The sequence below is a fragment of the Nicotiana tabacum genome, chromosome 4, assembly GCF_000715075.1.
Source record: "Nicotiana tabacum cultivar K326 chromosome 4, ASM71507v2, whole genome shotgun sequence".
NCBI lineage: Eukaryota > Viridiplantae > Streptophyta > Magnoliopsida > Solanales > Solanaceae > Nicotiana > Nicotiana tabacum.
In genome coordinates this window covers 17,022,616-17,039,174 of record NC_134083.1, presented here as the reverse complement: position 1 = coordinate 17,039,174, position 16,559 = coordinate 17,022,616, and the positions used below count along the sequence as shown (strand labels likewise).

The window sequence follows — 16,559 nt, the reverse complement described above, 5'->3', positions numbered from 1 at the left end:
CTTTCTATTTCACAAATTTGTGGACTCTTTAGCTTATACTTTTGGGTCCACAAAATTCTGAGTCCAAAAAATTGTGAGACAAAAAAGAAATGAGGCACAAAATATATTTTTTCCTCTACACTCTCACTCATCTACATGCAGACATGCTGTCCAGAACACAACTCTAGACATTAAGAGTAAATTTAGAAGATTCAATAATGAATGTAATATAAAATTTTACAAAAAGATAGATCTTAATTAGTAAACAACTTCGATGTTTAAAGAAATCAAATGATTTACCAATTCATTGTTTCAAAATATTAAAACATTCTTTCCAACAATGACTTGCTAAATAGCATTATACTCTATAAAGCTGATATATAAAACTAGAATAATGAGAAAAAAGTGAAGTTCGAATTTCTTCATCAAGTTCAAGTAAAATAACTAATCTTAAACACTTGATGCCTAGGCTGTACACATCAAATAGTATAAACTACTCCACAAAAGATCAAATGTTTTAACATGGAATCTTTTGCTTCCAATAAAAATTACAAACACTCTACACCCTTGCACTCATCTACATGCAGATATGCTGTTCAGAACACAATTTTTTGTGTTTCTTCAGTCTCCAGTAGTCACTTTTAGTTCTTCTTTTTCACTGTCTGATGGTTATCACTTTAATTCTTCTAATCCTCTTTTTTCTTCTCATCTTTGGAGCAATCTTTTACAAGATGGACCTATTTACTCTACTAGATGTTTGTCACACCAATTTCGGATCTGATCAGAAAACTTCAGGGAGTGGCCTGCCTTCAAGAAATGACTTGAACAGAACAAGTGATCTCTCAGGTTGTGAGAAAGGAGCTTCATGAGAAGCACCTCTAATAGTAGCAAAGGAGAGGATATTATCATATACATGTGTCCATCCACCAACCTAAACACAGCAAAAAAGAAAAAGAAAATGACTTTTTGCTTGAAAAGTGGTCTTAAAATAATATAGTTGGCTTTTTTTCACGGACGGGACAACAACAACGACTCAGTGAAATAACACTTGTGGGGTCTGGAGAGGGTAGTGTGCACGCAGACCTTACCCCTACTCCGAGGGGTAGAGAGGTTGTTTCCGATAGACCCTCGGCTCGAGAAGACTTTTAACATAAGGGACATAAGGAAAAATATTACGTACTACCTGCTGCCCTGCAAACCAAACTCTATAGGGGACAGTTGTGTTCAGCCGCATTTGCCTTGCTAGTTGATGAACAGTTGCGCGACTTCCAATTAGTGGAATGACAGAATCTTGATCCCCACTGTTAAAGATTTGTAAGCATTGGTGTTAGATGCCGAACAAATTGCCGAGCTCATACAAGTGTATGAAGAAAAATTGAATGTGGCTGCATGTATACCTGTATATTAATACTGGAATTCTTTCTTTGACAAGCATTCCTATAATGGAGATGGTTGGTATCTCTATGTCCAGCAGTTGATAGTCCAGAATACTGTGGCAGCAGTGAGAGGGATTTTATATCGATTCATCATAATATAAGAAGTTTTCCCCCTCAAAGAAGCCAAACAGAAAGTAAAGCTTTGACTTGAACTTCCTAACCGAGTATATATATTTTTTGAATGAAATGTATTGATTCTACTGGCATTCGTCCGCTGTGTAAAGAAACATATTCATTTCCCTGGTTTTTGTAGGTGCATTGAGAACCGTCTGTTCTTTAGGGAGAGTTGCAAGCTTGCACATTATTGTACAAGAGGTCAGTAGCGGAGTCAGGAATTAAGGGGTGTCAAAAAATAAAGTAAACACACAAAAAACTAAGGGGATTAAACATATAGTAATATATATACATAAAAATAAATTCTTGACCTAGATATGCAGTGTGTATTTTTCTGGCGAAGGGTTTGTAAATAACTAAATATTACTCATGAAACTCAAGAGACTAGCCCATGGTGCTTATTAATGTTTCTGATAAGTTGAAGTCTATGGAATGATAGGCGTCATATTGTACTATTCAGCTATGAGTTTAACGTCTATAGAAAGTAACCTGAAAATAAGGTAGGTTATACAACAGGCTAAAATACACTTACAGTGTAAATAATTTCTACATGCTGAAGTTAAATTCATTGAGCTAGTGGCCCTGTTAGCAAGGAAAGAAAGCTTACCTGCTGCAAACTGCCCATCTACGTACTCCGACAAGCTCAGCATGAAGGGCCCTTCTCACATCTTTCCGGTTCAAGTAATTGACAATTTCATCTTCCACGCATACATCTAACTTCTCGACATTTTCCTGGTAATTAGTAAGAGTATAGTCAATATAGTGTGATAAGAACATAAGAGAAACCTATCAAATGAAGGAGAACACTTACTTGGGGACTTATAATCTTGGATTGGGAAAGCACTGACGAAATACAAACATCAAGAGTAACACCGTACTTGTCCACGAATTTACTGGTTTCTCTACTTACTAGGCTCATGACTCTTGAACAGATTGGCGATACAGAGCCCCTGTAGTACTCGCTGACATATCGCGAATAATTGCAAGCAGAACTAAACATTCTGTATGTTGGATCTGATATTAGACCATGTGACCAGAAGTACTCTGCCCTTGAATTAAAGTCAGTAGCGAATTCCAGAACCGGATTACCTAGCTGCAATGAAACAGGAAAAACAAGTGATTAAAATGAAGAACTTTTCCTTTAAGTAAGTGGCTGATCCAAAATTTAGACATCGCGAACTCTGAGTTGAGAGAGCAGGTTCTAAAATGTATATTTAACTCATTTTTTGTAATACATACATACATACACATACATATATATGGTCAGGAGCGGATGCAGTGTGTCACTAGTGACAGGTTCAAGGTTCAATTGAACTCATAACTTACGACGCGGGGTAAAAATTTATGGGTAACATTCATTAAAATTGCAAAAATAGTAGATATGAATACATAAAAATATCATATGTTCAATGCTAAAAACCTTAAAAGCTGAACCCAAAGAGTTTAAATTCTGGATCGGCCTCTGTAATATGGTTGGACAATGAAATGTTAGAGTCTGAATGACATGTAATACAAACACAATGCATATTATCAAAGATAAACAACTTAGGATCTGCAACTTTTTATGAAACTTTTGGATTGTAAAAGTGAATTCATTAGGTAAACTTACTGCAACTCCTTTTAGATTGAAAATCTGCTGCTTCTTGTTAAATGCCATCATGAGCTTTGCAAGCTGAGGTACATAATGTCCTGTAACCAAACAAGCCAAAAATGTGATTAACCAAGAATAAAAGAAATAAAAATAATAAATAAATTCCCAGCTATGGCACTTATAAGGAATAAATCTTACCTGCATAACTTTCACCAGTTAAAAACAAATTGCTTTTTCTATACAGTGGGAATTTATGGAACCAACGTAGCAAGAATACAAGATTGTCTCTGGCTATAAGAATACAAAAAGAAAACGACTTTAGAATGCAAAGAGATATAAAGCAAGTAATTTAAAATTCAGAAAGGCAAAGCTCAATTAAGTCGTATAAATATCATAAAGAATCATAAAGATTCCAGAATCCTCATTAACGCTAAAACAAAAAGATCAGTAATCACATGCTCATCATAAAAGAGAGAAAGAAAAGATGAAAAGGAACAAGCTTTTGGAGATGAACCAAAAGTTGGAATTTTACAGTCTTAACGTGAAATGCATGTTGAATTAATATAAAAACATATGGAAAGCGTAATTAAGAGTGGGTAAAATACCTGTTATTTCATCATTTACTGTCTCATAGGAAGAAGTATCATTTGAATAAGAGAACCCAACTCCGATTGGACTCTCCAAATATAACATGTTTGCCTCTGCAATATATTTCAAGAAAAAACAATCATTTTCTACTTCTCAATAACTATGCATTTACCAGAGGAAATAACTGGAAAATTATCTTAAATATAATGTGATCTCACCTTTGTTCCAGCTGTGTTCATTCCTAACAAGAACTTGTCCCCTTGGTCTAAATGGTCCATTTTCAGAAAATGCACCAACCCCCACTGAAGAACATCCAGGTCCTACACAAAACAAATGCAAATACTCAAAAAAGTTTGAAACTTTATCAAGATTAAAAAAAGAAGACAAATAACAGTATCAAGAATGCTTTCAGATCAAAAAGATTTGTTTCCAAATTTGTGTACCTCCATTCAACCACAAAACTAGAGGCTTTGAAGCTGGATTTGTTTCTGCTTCAACAAAGTAGTAAAAGAGAGATCTTTGTTTCTTATCATCAACAGTAACATATCCTGAAAATTGTTGAAACCCCACTTGAGGTTGTCCTGGCAATTGTATGATCTTGTCTGGATGAGGCAATGCAGACACAATTCCTAAAGAAACACAAAAAAGAAACAGAAAAATAGCCATAGCCATTGTTTTTGAAGTCTGCAATTTCATTCTTGATAGTAAGAAAAAAGAAGAAGAGAGAGCTTGAGAGTGAAAGTAGTTAAAGAGATGAGCTATATAATGTAGCTTAGTGGAGGGCAGAGACTGAGAGTCGTGGAATGAATAAGTTGGGGTGGGGGTGGGGATTGGGGGAGGGAATTAAAGAAATAGCATGCTTAATATAACATGTCAATATCATAATAAAACTTTTATATCATTACTTGTCTGTAGACTGTTGGCATGGAAATATTGATCAGAGAGAGACATGTATTAGAGACCAAAATGACCAGAGAGGAAATTCTTAGCTGGTCCCCACCTTGCCTACATGAGGTTTGTGTCAGCACTCATCAAAGAGGGTTTGGTTTCTTGAAAGCGAAATGTGCTTGCCACTTTTCTCTGAAAATTCTGATTTACTTCTCAGAATTTACAGTCTTGTTAATTCCCTCTCATCTATTCTTTCTTTTAATGAGTTTTATGTGACGCCAACGAATTAATCTGATCCCAAATATAAATATCGAACACTGAATAAAAAACTAAAAGAAACATAACATTTTTAGTCTATTTTAGAAAAAATTATATTTAAGAAGTTTTAATTTTAAATTTTTTATTTTAATTTAATAATAATACCCTTGTAATCATAAAAATAAGATCACAAGTTGTACTCCTATAAATATGAGTTTTAGTTTACCAAGCCAATGAGTACAAAGTAAAAAACCAGCACATGCTATGTCACATTTTTGGGCAGGTAGCTAAAACAGGAAAGGCATGTTTCTTTCCTGAAGCTTGAAAGTGGCTTTACAAGAATACTTTCCATGTCTCACTAAATGTGTGAAAATGACCAAAAATGACCAAAGAGTCTTCACAGAAAAAAATCCTCTTAGCTTCATCTTCAAGTAAAGAGCATGACAGAATCATAGTTTTCTTTCAGCAGTGTTTTAAAAGGCGTGGGCGTAAGGCGACTCATTTTACATATGACACGTAAGCCCCGAGGTACGGGCGTAAACTCCATGGATATTTGATTTTTAATATTTTATAAATTAATTTAATTACAATAAATATTTTAAACATGTAAAATTACATATATATATATATATATATATATATATATATATATATATATATATATATATATATATATATATATATAGAGAGAGAGAGAGAGAGAGAGAGAGAGAGAGAGAGAGAGAGAGAGACATCTCCACAAAAAACTAATCAAATCAATATATTATACGCTACTTACAAGCACAAGTAACTTAAGTCGAAAAGAATAAAGATTTCTACATGGAGGAACAAAAAGGATGACTAACCTGCAATTTGAACTTTGAATTTGCTGCTATGAATGAGAATGGAGTTCTCTTTGTATTTGTAAAAACAAATTGAATATTTGTTACTTTTGGGAGATATTAGCATACTAGCGGACAAGATAAAAATGTTTTAATTTGAAAAAGTCTCTGGGGCTTACGCCTCACTATAAAAACGTGCCTCGAACGCCTGGGTATACGCCCCAAATTGATGGGCATATGCATCTTGAGACTTTCGCCTACACTATCTCTTCGGGACATTTTTGGTGCGCCTTGCCCCGAAAACGCCTTTTACAACACTACTTAGACTTTTCTTTCAGAAATTAAGCTATGTAAACTAGTAGCAAAGGCAAATTCAAAATTTAAAATTTTTGGATGGTTAAAGTGACCTCAAGTCAAAACTACAACAATTACTGTATTCACAATCAAATTTTTATAAATATTTGAATTTTTACAAAGTATGGGCAAAGCCTACCGGATTTACGTGAATCAGTAAGGACATAACCAAGTAACCAACCCTCTAAATATGCCTCTAAATCAACTTAATTTTTAACTTATCATAGCAATTTTTTTTTCTAAGTTACCATATCAGTTTTATTATGAAAAGTTAGTTGTTATTGTAAATTTACTTAGACTAGATGAAAGCACAAAACATATACTCTTTATTTTATGACTTTCCTTGGATATTAAAGGTCTGACATTCTAAGTAAAATACTCCCTTGTCTTAAAAAGATTGTCAATATTTGTTTATTAGTTTGTTTCGAAAAGATTGACATCTTTTAATATTTTCTTAATAAGAAGCATTTATAGTCACAAATGCTATAACAAGTTTCATACCACAAGTTTCAAAAATTTGCAATCACACAAATGTTATGGCTTATTTATGATCATATTCTCAAAAGTCCATCTTTTCTTTATTAAAATTTGTGCTAAGTCAAACTAAGAGCCCGTTTGGACATAAAAAAAAATTCACTTTTTTTCGAAAAATTTTCATTTTTTTTCGAAATCAGTGTTTGGTCATAAAATTTTCAATTTTCACTTGAACATGAATTTTGGCAGAGGCAACGGTAAATTTTCAAAAACAACCCAAAATAATATTCAAATCACTCACAAAACTTCAAAAACAACCCAAAATAATATTCATGTCCAAACACAACTCTAATTTTCAAATACCATTTTCATTTAAAAAAAATTTCACTTTTTTTTGAAATTTTATAATTCTTATGTCCAAACGCCCACTAAGATAATCTTTTTTGAGACGAAGGAAATATCTATTTATCAGATCACTTAGACATCTTTCCACACTGATACTATTTGGTATAGATTCAAAGTAATTTTCCAAGGGAAAATGAGAGCAACATATGCTTAGATAAGTAACTGAACCCGTTTGGACATAAGAAATTTTTTAATTTTTTCGAAAATTTTTTACTTTTTTTTTGAAATCAACGTTTGGTCATAAATTTTCCAATTTTCACTTGACGATGCATTTTGGAATTTTTCGAAAATTTGAAAAATTCCAAAAAGCTATTTTTCAAAATTTTCACTCAGATCACTCACAAAACTTCAAAAACAACCCAAAATTATATTTATGTCCAAACACAACTCTAATTTTCAAATATCATTTTCACTTGAAATTTTTTTTCATTTTTGTTTTTTGAATTTTACAATTCTTATGTCGAAACGCCCACGAAAAATGAGAGCAAAAATACAGCACCTCATAGACATTAGATAAAACATGGGAAAATGAGATGTGGTCCACTAAGATCAATTAGAATCTTTATAATGAATACTAAAAGTAGATATATAATGGCATATACTTTAAATCAAATACAGCAACAGTGTAAAAACATTTTCTTTATGTACGTATTAGGTAGAAGGGATGATAGTCTTTGGACTTCACAAGAAAAAGAGTGTGTTACTATATTATAATAATGAAGTATCATGATTTGTCAATTCACTTTTCACACAAATTCACAAGAACCCCATTATAGCTTCTAAGCAGAAGAAACCTTTACAAAAGTTGCACCTTACTTAAATCATTCCTTTTTTCCCACTTGTTTGTATATATAACTGCCAAAAGCAGACAGATGGACATTTAAACTTCCATCCTTTTTTTATGACAGCCTTATCATGGTCCAACCTTTGTTTAGCGACAAGCAAGAAACTTTAGAAAGTTTTTGGGGTAAATCTGAACCATTTCATATAGTTTAAGGATAAATTTGAACCTTTTTACTTGTTAGAAAGGCTCAAATGTTGAAAAACTTATGCCGTTGTTCAATAAGGGAAAATCTAGCTTTTGTTTTTTTATAACAGTAAGGATGAATCTGATCTCAATTACTAATGAATGACAAATTTGAACCATTTCGTAGAGTGCATAAGCAAATTTGAAGCTTTTCTTGAAAATTTTCGGTATAAGTTTTTTACGAAAAAAATTCAATTGAACCTTCAAACTATGCAGCTCTATCCCTGCCTTTTCCCAAGATCAAAACCATACAAAATAGAACAATTTGAAAGATTTGAGATCTTGTGATAAAATTTAGTCGGAGATATTGTTTTCCTTTGAGCTAAATACTAGAAGTAGTATTGAAATTGCTTTCCAAGAAATTAATATCACTTTAGTGCCACTCGGAAATTAGCTGTTAAGTGTTAACACTTAAAACACAAGTCAAAGACACTTTTTGACGACTTTTTAGCATTTCTCAAACTCTAACCTTCCCTAACTAACCTATGAAATGTAGTGCACCTAATTCGTTGAATTATTTAAGGTCAATGCATCTTTTTTGGGCGGTAACAAGGTTATGAATTATCATTCGGCTTTAACTTCTCTACACTGAGGTATAAAAGAACTTTTGCACTAAAAAATAATTATAATTAATTATCTATAACAACTGAAATTAGCTATAGTGACCTGCTACAACATGGAATAAATAAGTATTTCGGATTCGGAGTAGTAATAATATCTTAATGAAAGATCAACAGTAACACCCGATTTTAGCGCCTATAACGACGCAAGAAGATTGACTATTGTATAACTTCACTTGCATTCATATGTAGCGTGAAAAACACACAAAAGATTGCAGTTTCCAAAAAGACATACTTATATCTTTTGCACGCTCAAAGATGAAAGATGATGCTCTTTTTTTATGAATTTCATGCCATCAATAATAATGTTTCACAGTTTTGTATAGTCCACTTGGACACCTGTATTTGAGTAACTCAAGAATTTTCCCACTTACACTTGCTTTTAGCTTGTATTCTTCCTTCTGCTTGGAACACTGAGCTTTTACCAAAATTTATCATCACGTGTAACTATTCAATTCTTCCCTGTTTCAACTTCGAATCACAGGAAAACTGGAAATAAAAGAAAAGCTTTTTAAACCCAATTCCTAATAAAGGAATAAGACTACGCAATGCATTAACGTCTTAGACAGTATACGGTACATGACATAAAGTAATAAATTCATTAGTACTAGTTTTTGATTGAATTGTATCCATTTTCTCTGTCCAACATTTCATTGGTGATATTGAAAGCAACGGATGAAGCATAGTCCAGTTGGATATTATTGAAGACAGGCAGAGAATGATGGGGACATGACGAACAGTGCATTACGTATATGGTTATATCTCTCACCTAATTTCAGATATATTTTTTTTACTGTCTTCTGTTATTAATGAAAATTATTTGATTTAACAAAGTAACATCACAGCTCAAATATACAGACGATATCACTTATACAAACAACTAATTACAATTTATCTGTTCTCAGATCCTCAAGCTCTACCATTTCAAAATTCCAGGAAAACAAACCGAAAGAATAAATCAAAGGATGAGGAAGAAATAATATCTATCAGAACTGTAAACTGAAAAAGAAAAAAAAAGGGTACAATCCCTAAAAGAATAGATATCAAACAACTACATTGTCCATCATGGAGATGCCTCTGACTCCGCAGTCATTTTGCCATTAGTAACCGAAGGTTGGTCAATTTCTTTACGAGAAGCTTCCCACAGCTGCTGTTCAATCCCCAGCTTCCTCAATTCTATTAAACCTCTTTCCACTGTGAAAAAGAGCAAAAGATTACCATTTGGAATTCTATACAGAATCGTAAGACGGTTTTGATTGAAATTATCAATTTTTCCACTCTACTTATTTACTTCCACCTTTAGCCAGACCCCAGCCAGTTCTTACAATTTCCAAATCATCACTCCCCTCTGTTTCTTAAGACCTCTGATTTTCAGCATTCAAGACCTCAGGAATGAATGATTAAAAAAGAGAAACAGACTAATAATGTTGTCCACAAAGTTATATCTCAAGTCATCGTTCTTTCCTCTGGCAGCGTCCTTTTTTGACCTGAATCCCTTATCTCTTTTTCATCCATTCTTCTCACTTGAGTGGGGGCCCCCCCCCCCCCCCCCAAAAAAAAAAAAAACGTTCCCTTTTCATATCCAAAATAATTCTAACCTATAAAATGTGTAGTTAGTTGCTCAATAACTAGTGGTTCTTAATTAAACAGAAAAAAGAAACAGGAAAAAAGTTGGCTGAGAATGGTTCTACTTAAGTTGATTAAATATAAGGAAAAAAAGTATATATAAGGGCACACTATGACAGTATACGGTTCCTGGAATCTTTAAAGCGGTTAACCAACCTTTCCTTAAAATGGTTAATCATCCTTTCACATATAATGGTTTACCTCAAACCACCACCATCATGCCAAGAATCTATAAACTTTTTAAAAAAAGCTGGAAGGAATTTTTGGTAAAAACTAGGAAAAAACTTTTTGGTAACAACTTCCAGTGAGCAATAAACTCAATCTGAAGGTTATGTCAAGCCCTATCAGTGGGGAAGGGAGAGAAGAATTTCAATTCTTTTTTTGATCAGGTAGAGTGAAGAGTTTCAATTCTTTCAGCTGTCCTTCAGAAATATGTAGAATAAGAAACAAAGAGATAGAGCACCTGGATGGAAGACAAAATTATAGAAGATAATATTCTATGGCACCACTGACAACAGCAACTCTAGGTGCGGGTCCAATGCTAACCAATGCCTGTGATTAGCAATTATAGCTTTCCAAATAATGTTCTTCCACCGAGGCCAACAAAGCATATTCTATGGCACCACTGACAACATGAAGTCTAGGTAACACTAGCTTTGTGGGTCCAATCTGACCATTGCCAATTATAGTTGTACACAAATATAGCTTTTGCACCAAGGCCTACAAAGTAATGCCAGTTATAGTTTTACACTACATAGCTTTTCCACCAAGGCCTACAAAGTATGGACTTCGCAACCATGACAAGTGGAAGCTCTTAACGTGCTTTTAGGGACATCTTAATTTCTGCGCAGGTCGAGCAAAGTGTAACTCCCTTAAGAGTGTGTGTGTTTGGGGGGGGGGGGGGGGGGCATCTGTGTAACTTTAAATAGTCAGATATTGTTCAGAATTGATTCTTTTACTTTCCTTGAGCTGTTTAAATTGAAAAATTCCATTGCTAGAGCTTGTGAGACACTATTTGGTTGTAACTTCTCCCAGCACCCACTTTTGCTGGGTATACCTCATGACAACACTCTTGTTTTCATGTCAAGTTCAAAGAGTCGGACCCCTAACAAACCACCTGCACCCTTTGAAACTCGACATCCTCATCGAGGCCAACTCAATTTATAAGTCCTAAAGGGTTGACAAGAGGGGTTGCTCTGATAGTAAGCAACCTCCACTTCCAACCAAGATGTTGTGAGTTCGAGTCACCCCAAGAGCAAGGTGGGGAGTTCTTGGAGGGAAGGATGCCGAGGGTCTATTGGAAACAGCCTCTCTACCTCATGGTAGGGGTAAGGTCTGCGTACACACTACCCTCCCCAAACCCCACTAGTGGGATTATACTGGGTTGTTGTTGTTGTTGTTGTTGTAAAGGGTTGACAAGCAACGGCTTGGCTTCTCTCCAATTCTGCCACAATTGCATTGACCCCAGCAACTTCTCAAAGTTCCATATTAGCAATCCAAAAAAAAACTAGTGAGACACTACATGTGTGCATATTTCTCAATAGACTTCAGTTTCCATGTTAAACATACTCCCCCCTCTATCCCAATTTATGGGACACTTTTTCATTTTTAGTCAGCCTCAAAAAGAATGACACAATTATATACTCAATTTAAAATTTAACTTTAAAATACTCATATTACCATTAATGGGATGATAATCACACAAATATCTATGGGCTTGTTTTAGACCAAAAGTTTTAAAGGTCTTCCTTTCTTTCTTAAACTCTGCACCAAGTCAAAACACCATCACATTAATTTGGACAGAGGGAGTAATTTCCTAAAATTTAAAAGGTGGAGTGCAGTAGACAGACCAATTTACCCCCTATCCTACTCAAGCTAGCATCACAAAACGGGACATCCTGAGAGTTAATATAATGAACATGAGACTCGGCTATTTATTGCAGGTGTTTGGGCATTCATTAGTAGTATAAAATAACTAACAATTTTTTTTATGCTTATAGCTTGATTAAACATAATAGGATTCTAGGTACAAGGACAGATTAGGAAGAAACTTTTTTGCAATAGGAATTTCCGTGTAAGGCTCGAATGGAACTGTCTAAGTTGCAACGATGGAATGTGAAAGCTAAGACCATTATTTGAAATTTTCTTGAGAATATTTATTTGAACTTTTATTAGTAGTATGGATTGTATTTCTTTATTCAAGAAAAAGTAGGGGAAATGAATTACCATCAACAGCATCATGAGTGGTTGGTGTTTGCCCACTACGGCTAATCCAGAACTGAAGCCTCTCTTCTGCAATATCTTCTTCTACACAATGCACTTTTGCTCTCCTCCAGAAGTATGTAAGCCAAGCCTGCAATTTTAGCAATGGCTCATCATGTGGTGGAACTAATGCAACGAGATTGGTCAAGTGGCAAAACCAAATACTCCTCAAGACTTTGTAACTTGTACTAGTTTCAACATTCAACTAAAAGATTACAAAGTTTCCGTCCAGCAAAATTGGTCTGACCAGGAGTGTTTTTTTCTTGTGATAGGTAGAGTATGATATGTATTAAAACATACTACAATTTTAACTTCATTATGCTATGAGGGAAACAATGAAAAAGCTCAACCTTCATAAACATCGTTTAACTTCGTTTTTCTTTTGATAGGTAAAGGAGTATGATATGTATTAAAACATACTAAAGTTTTAACTTCATTATGCTATGAGGGAAATGAAAAGGCTCAGCATGCCAATTGATATAAAGGGCCAATACAACAAACAGAAGAGGAAATGGCTCCAGAACAAAATAACTAAATCAACAAAGAAGACAACAGACCTCCTTGAAAAGAACATCTTCTGACTCCTCTTGGCTCAACTCTGCAACCAAAAACACAAAAATCTTAATCAAAATCTCGAAGAAGGCATTTCTTATACCACAGCAAATCAACAAGTCAACAGCCTCCAGTATTAGCAAACCATGACCTATATACCAAACACCTAGAAAAAAGACAAATACTGAAGTCCAGAATGGGGAGACGTAACTGATTTATGTTAATGTACTTTTTTCAAGACGACAAAACTGATTTATAAAAGGAGTTGCATCTTTAACTAACATCTGCATAGCAGCCCCAAAGAAAGTCTATATGTACAGAACATAGGATCAAGAAGGGATTCATCCAGCTGCTCTCAAATAAAAAGCAGGTTTTCTTCAAAACTTGGGGTGGGCGAATTGAGTTCAGAAAAGGGAGAATGACATAGAAAGCACTTCATTTAACAATTTCTAAAAATATAACTGTAGATAATTGATCTACCAATCCTAGTTAAGGAGAATATTAAAATAACCAGCAGATCAAGGTATTCCAAATCGAACATGGCCAAATTTGTATCAAGTGGATCAAGCATGTTCCTTACCATATGCATCCATCAACTTGGGGTCAACAGATGATTTAGGATCTGCCAAGCAACAAAAGCATAAAATACAGAGTAAGTTTTATTCTATTTTCAAACTCAAAACACAGCTAGCACTCACGAAAGATGGACTAGGGGTTGAAACATAAGAGAACTGGACACAGATGGAACAGCAAGACTATCAAATTAATCATTAAGGAAAAGTACATGTGCCACTGGATGCTCAGCAAGCAGTCAAGTTATTAATAGTCTTTAGGATGGCAAAATGGTGAAGGTAAACCATCATTGAAGTTCTCATGCACAACTTCTAATATGCAGGTTTACATGGCCAGAAGAAGACATGCCCTACTGCAATTATGTAACATCAGATACGGTGTCAAGAAAAAGTGCATGAACTCTAGGAGATGGCCAACTTTGACGTGTATATGCATATAGCAGATAAACGTGAGATGAGAGGAGTACAAACTAGACAACATCAGTATCATTCATTGAAACCAACAGAACAAAAATTCACAAAATCATAACTCATAACGCATACCAGAGGATTGACGGACGACATTTGAGCGCCGAGGCTGTGCCAATGCAAGAATAACAGCATCCTCAACCTAAAGCAGAAAAAAATATTGTTTACCAGAATATACTACACAGCTTTTACGACATATAATAGGAACCATGATTAAAGAAACAAACAGAAACCTTCAGGGAAGCTAATTCTCTTAGAGCCATTTCAACTGACAGCATACTCTCAATATTTCCCTCTCCAGATAAGTCACTAATGTCGCGAACACGTTTGCTCCGATCAGAATCATCGCCACCTGCTCAACACAAGAGATATTAAAATCCAACTTAGATGCAAAGAGAAAACATAAGAAGCAGAATGAATGGTATGTTTTGGAGTTAATGCAGGACGGAAAATTGCAAGGGAAGAGCTAAGCACCACTCCAGGATTCCTCCCTGGCCTTCTGCCCAGCAGAAATCACAACTTCAAATGGAAGAGGTGCAAAAGATGACCAATGCTCATGCTTTGCCCCTGCTATATCTGCACAGATACCTGAAAGCACAAAAGTTAGCCACACCAATTCATAATTAGCATCCCCCCACCCCCACAAAAGAGGCAAGTAAATATTAAAGAAAACAGGTTTGGGTATTACGATGCGGGTTGGAAATTTTGAGGCGGGTCGGGAATTTATTTAAGGGCTTTTAACACATTTGGCCGCTCAGTCAAAAATATTTATAGCCCCTAGCCAATATACATATATTATACAATAATTATGTCCAATAATATATACGTTTGTCGGCTAACTTTTGGGCGGGCGGCTATTTAAGTTTCTCTTTATTTAAAATGTGATTTCCACGTGGAAGCTTTATGGGCCGCCATGTTTTAAATTAAACGTCCCCCGCAGGCCAAAATAAGTCTGCTGGCAGAGGCAACGGTAAATTTTCAAAAACAACCCAAAATAATATTCAAATCACTCACAAAACTTCAAAAACAACCCAAAATAATATTCATGTCCAAACACAACTCTAATTTTCAAATACCATTTTCATTTAAAAAAAATTTCACTTTTTTTTGAAATTTTATAATTCTTATGTCCAAACGCCCACTAAGATAATCTTTTTTGAGACGAAGGAAATATCTATTTATCAGATCACTTAGACATCTTTCCACACTGATACTATTTGGTATAGATTCAAAGTAATTTTCCAAGGGAAAATGAGAGCAACATATGCTTAGATAAGTAACTGAACCCGTTTGGACATAAGAAATTTTTTAATTTTTTCGAAAATTTTTTACTTTTTTTTTGAAATCAACGTTTGGTCATAAATTTTCCAATTTTCACTTGACGATGCATTTTGGAATTTTTCGAAAATTTGAAAAATTCCAAAAAGCTATTTTTCAAAATTTTCACTCAGATCACTCACAAAACTTCAAAAACAACCCAAAATTATATTTATGTCCAAACACAACTCTAATTTTCAAATATCATTTTCACTTGAAATTTTTTTTCATTTTTGTTTTTTGAATTTTACAATTCTTATGTCGAAACGCCCACGAAAAATGAGAGCAAAAATACAGCACCTCATAGACATTAGATAAAACATGGGAAAATGAGATGTGGTCCACTAAGATCAATTAGAATCTTTATAATGAATACTAAAAGTAGATATATAATGGCATATACTTTAAATCAAATACAGCAACAGTGTAAAAACATTTTCTTTATGTACGTATTAGGTAGAAGGGATGATAGTCTTTGGACTTCACAAGAAAAAGAGTGTGTTACTATATTATAATAATGAAGTATCATGATTTGTCAATTCACTTTTCACACAAATTCACAAGAACCCCATTATAGCTTCTAAGCAGAAGAAACCTTTACAAAAGTTGCACCTTACTTAAATCATTCCTTTTTTCCCACTTGTTTGTATATATAACTGCCAAAAGCAGACAGATGGACATTTAAACTTCCATCCTTTTTTTATGACAGCCTTATCATGGTCCAACCTTTGTTTAGCGACAAGCAAGAAACTTTAGAAAGTTTTTGGGGTAAATCTGAACCATTTCATATAGTTTAAGGATAAATTTGAACCTTTTTACTTGTTAGAAAGGCTCAAATGTTGAAAAACTTATGCCGTTGTTCAATAAGGGAAAATCTAGCTTTTGTTTTTTTATAACAGTAAGGATGAATCTGATCTCAATTACTAATGAATGACAAATTTGAACCATTTCGTAGAGTGCATAAGCAAATTTGAAGCTTTTCTTGAAAATTTTCGGTATAAGTTTTTTACGAAAAAAATTCAATTGAACCTTCAAACTATGCAGCTCTATCCCTGCCTTTTCCCAAGATCAAAACCATACAAAATAGAACAATTTGAAAGATTTGAGATCTTGTGATAAAATTTAGTCGGAGATATTGTTTTCCTTTGAGCTAAATACTAGAAGTAGTATTGAAATTGCTTTCCAAGAAATTAATATCACTTTAGTG

At 34.2% G+C, this 16,559-nt stretch overlaps 2 protein-coding genes across 3 annotated transcripts; both read right to left on the bottom strand.

The window, feature by feature from the left end:
- Positions 1-258: 258 nt before the first annotated feature.
- On the bottom strand, positions 259-4,527 carry LOC107771218 (serine carboxypeptidase-like 45). 2 transcript variants are annotated; one of them, XM_075251447.1, is made up of 10 exons: positions 4,152-4,527; positions 3,927-4,028; positions 3,726-3,821; positions 3,319-3,411; positions 3,139-3,218; positions 2,341-2,622; positions 2,137-2,261; positions 1,377-1,469; positions 1,160-1,280; positions 259-910 (listed from the first exon to the last, which is right to left on the bottom strand). In XM_075251447.1, the coding sequence occupies exons 1-10, from the start codon at positions 4,402-4,404 to the stop codon at positions 761-763; spliced, it is 1,395 nt and encodes a 464-aa protein (XP_075107548.1). In that variant the 5' UTR covers positions 4,405-4,527; the 3' UTR covers positions 259-760. The 2 variants fall into 2 exon arrangements, with proteins under 2 accessions (XP_075107548.1, XP_016446048.1); XM_016590562.2 differs by having other exon boundaries at positions 1,163-1,280.
- A 4,867-nt stretch (positions 4,528-9,394) lies between these two features.
- On the bottom strand, positions 9,395-14,640 carry LOC142180259 (coiled-coil domain-containing protein SCD2-like). The gene is made up of 7 exons (XM_075251446.1): positions 14,510-14,640; positions 14,269-14,387; positions 14,111-14,177; positions 13,576-13,617; positions 13,001-13,041; positions 12,408-12,534; positions 9,395-9,749 (listed from the first exon to the last, which is right to left on the bottom strand). The coding sequence occupies exons 2-7, from the start codon at positions 14,311-14,313 to the stop codon at positions 9,619-9,621; spliced, it is 453 nt and encodes a 150-aa protein (XP_075107547.1). The 5' UTR covers positions 14,314-14,387; positions 14,510-14,640; the 3' UTR covers positions 9,395-9,618.
- Positions 14,641-16,559: the final 1,919 nt, after the last annotated feature.

Excerpts from the sequence above, each read along its gene's own strand:
- LOC142180259 (XM_075251446.1), bottom strand. The coding sequence starts at position 14,313 with ATGCTGTCAGTTGAAATGGCTCTAAGAGAATTAGCTTCCCTGAAG. Across the intron at positions 14,178-14,268 it reads GAGAATTAGCTTCCCTGAAG|GTTGAGGATGCTGTTATTCT; the intron begins GTTTCTGTTTGT and ends TTTCTGCTTTAG. Across the intron at positions 9,750-12,407 it reads CACTCATGATGCTGTTGATG|TGGAAAGAGGTTTAATAGAA; the intron begins GTAATTCATTTC and ends TCTTTTTCACAG.
- LOC107771218 (XM_075251447.1), bottom strand. The coding sequence starts at position 4,404 with ATGAAATTGCAGACTTCAAAAACAATGGCTATGGCTATTTTTCTGTTT. Across the intron at positions 4,029-4,151 it reads AGTTTTGTGGTTGAATGGAG|GACCTGGATGTTCTTCAGTG; the intron begins GTACACAAATTT and ends TGTTTTGTGTAG. Across the intron at positions 911-1,159 it reads GGTTTGCAGGGCAGCAGGTA|GTTGGTGGATGGACACATGT; the intron begins GTACGTAATATT and ends TGCTGTGTTTAG.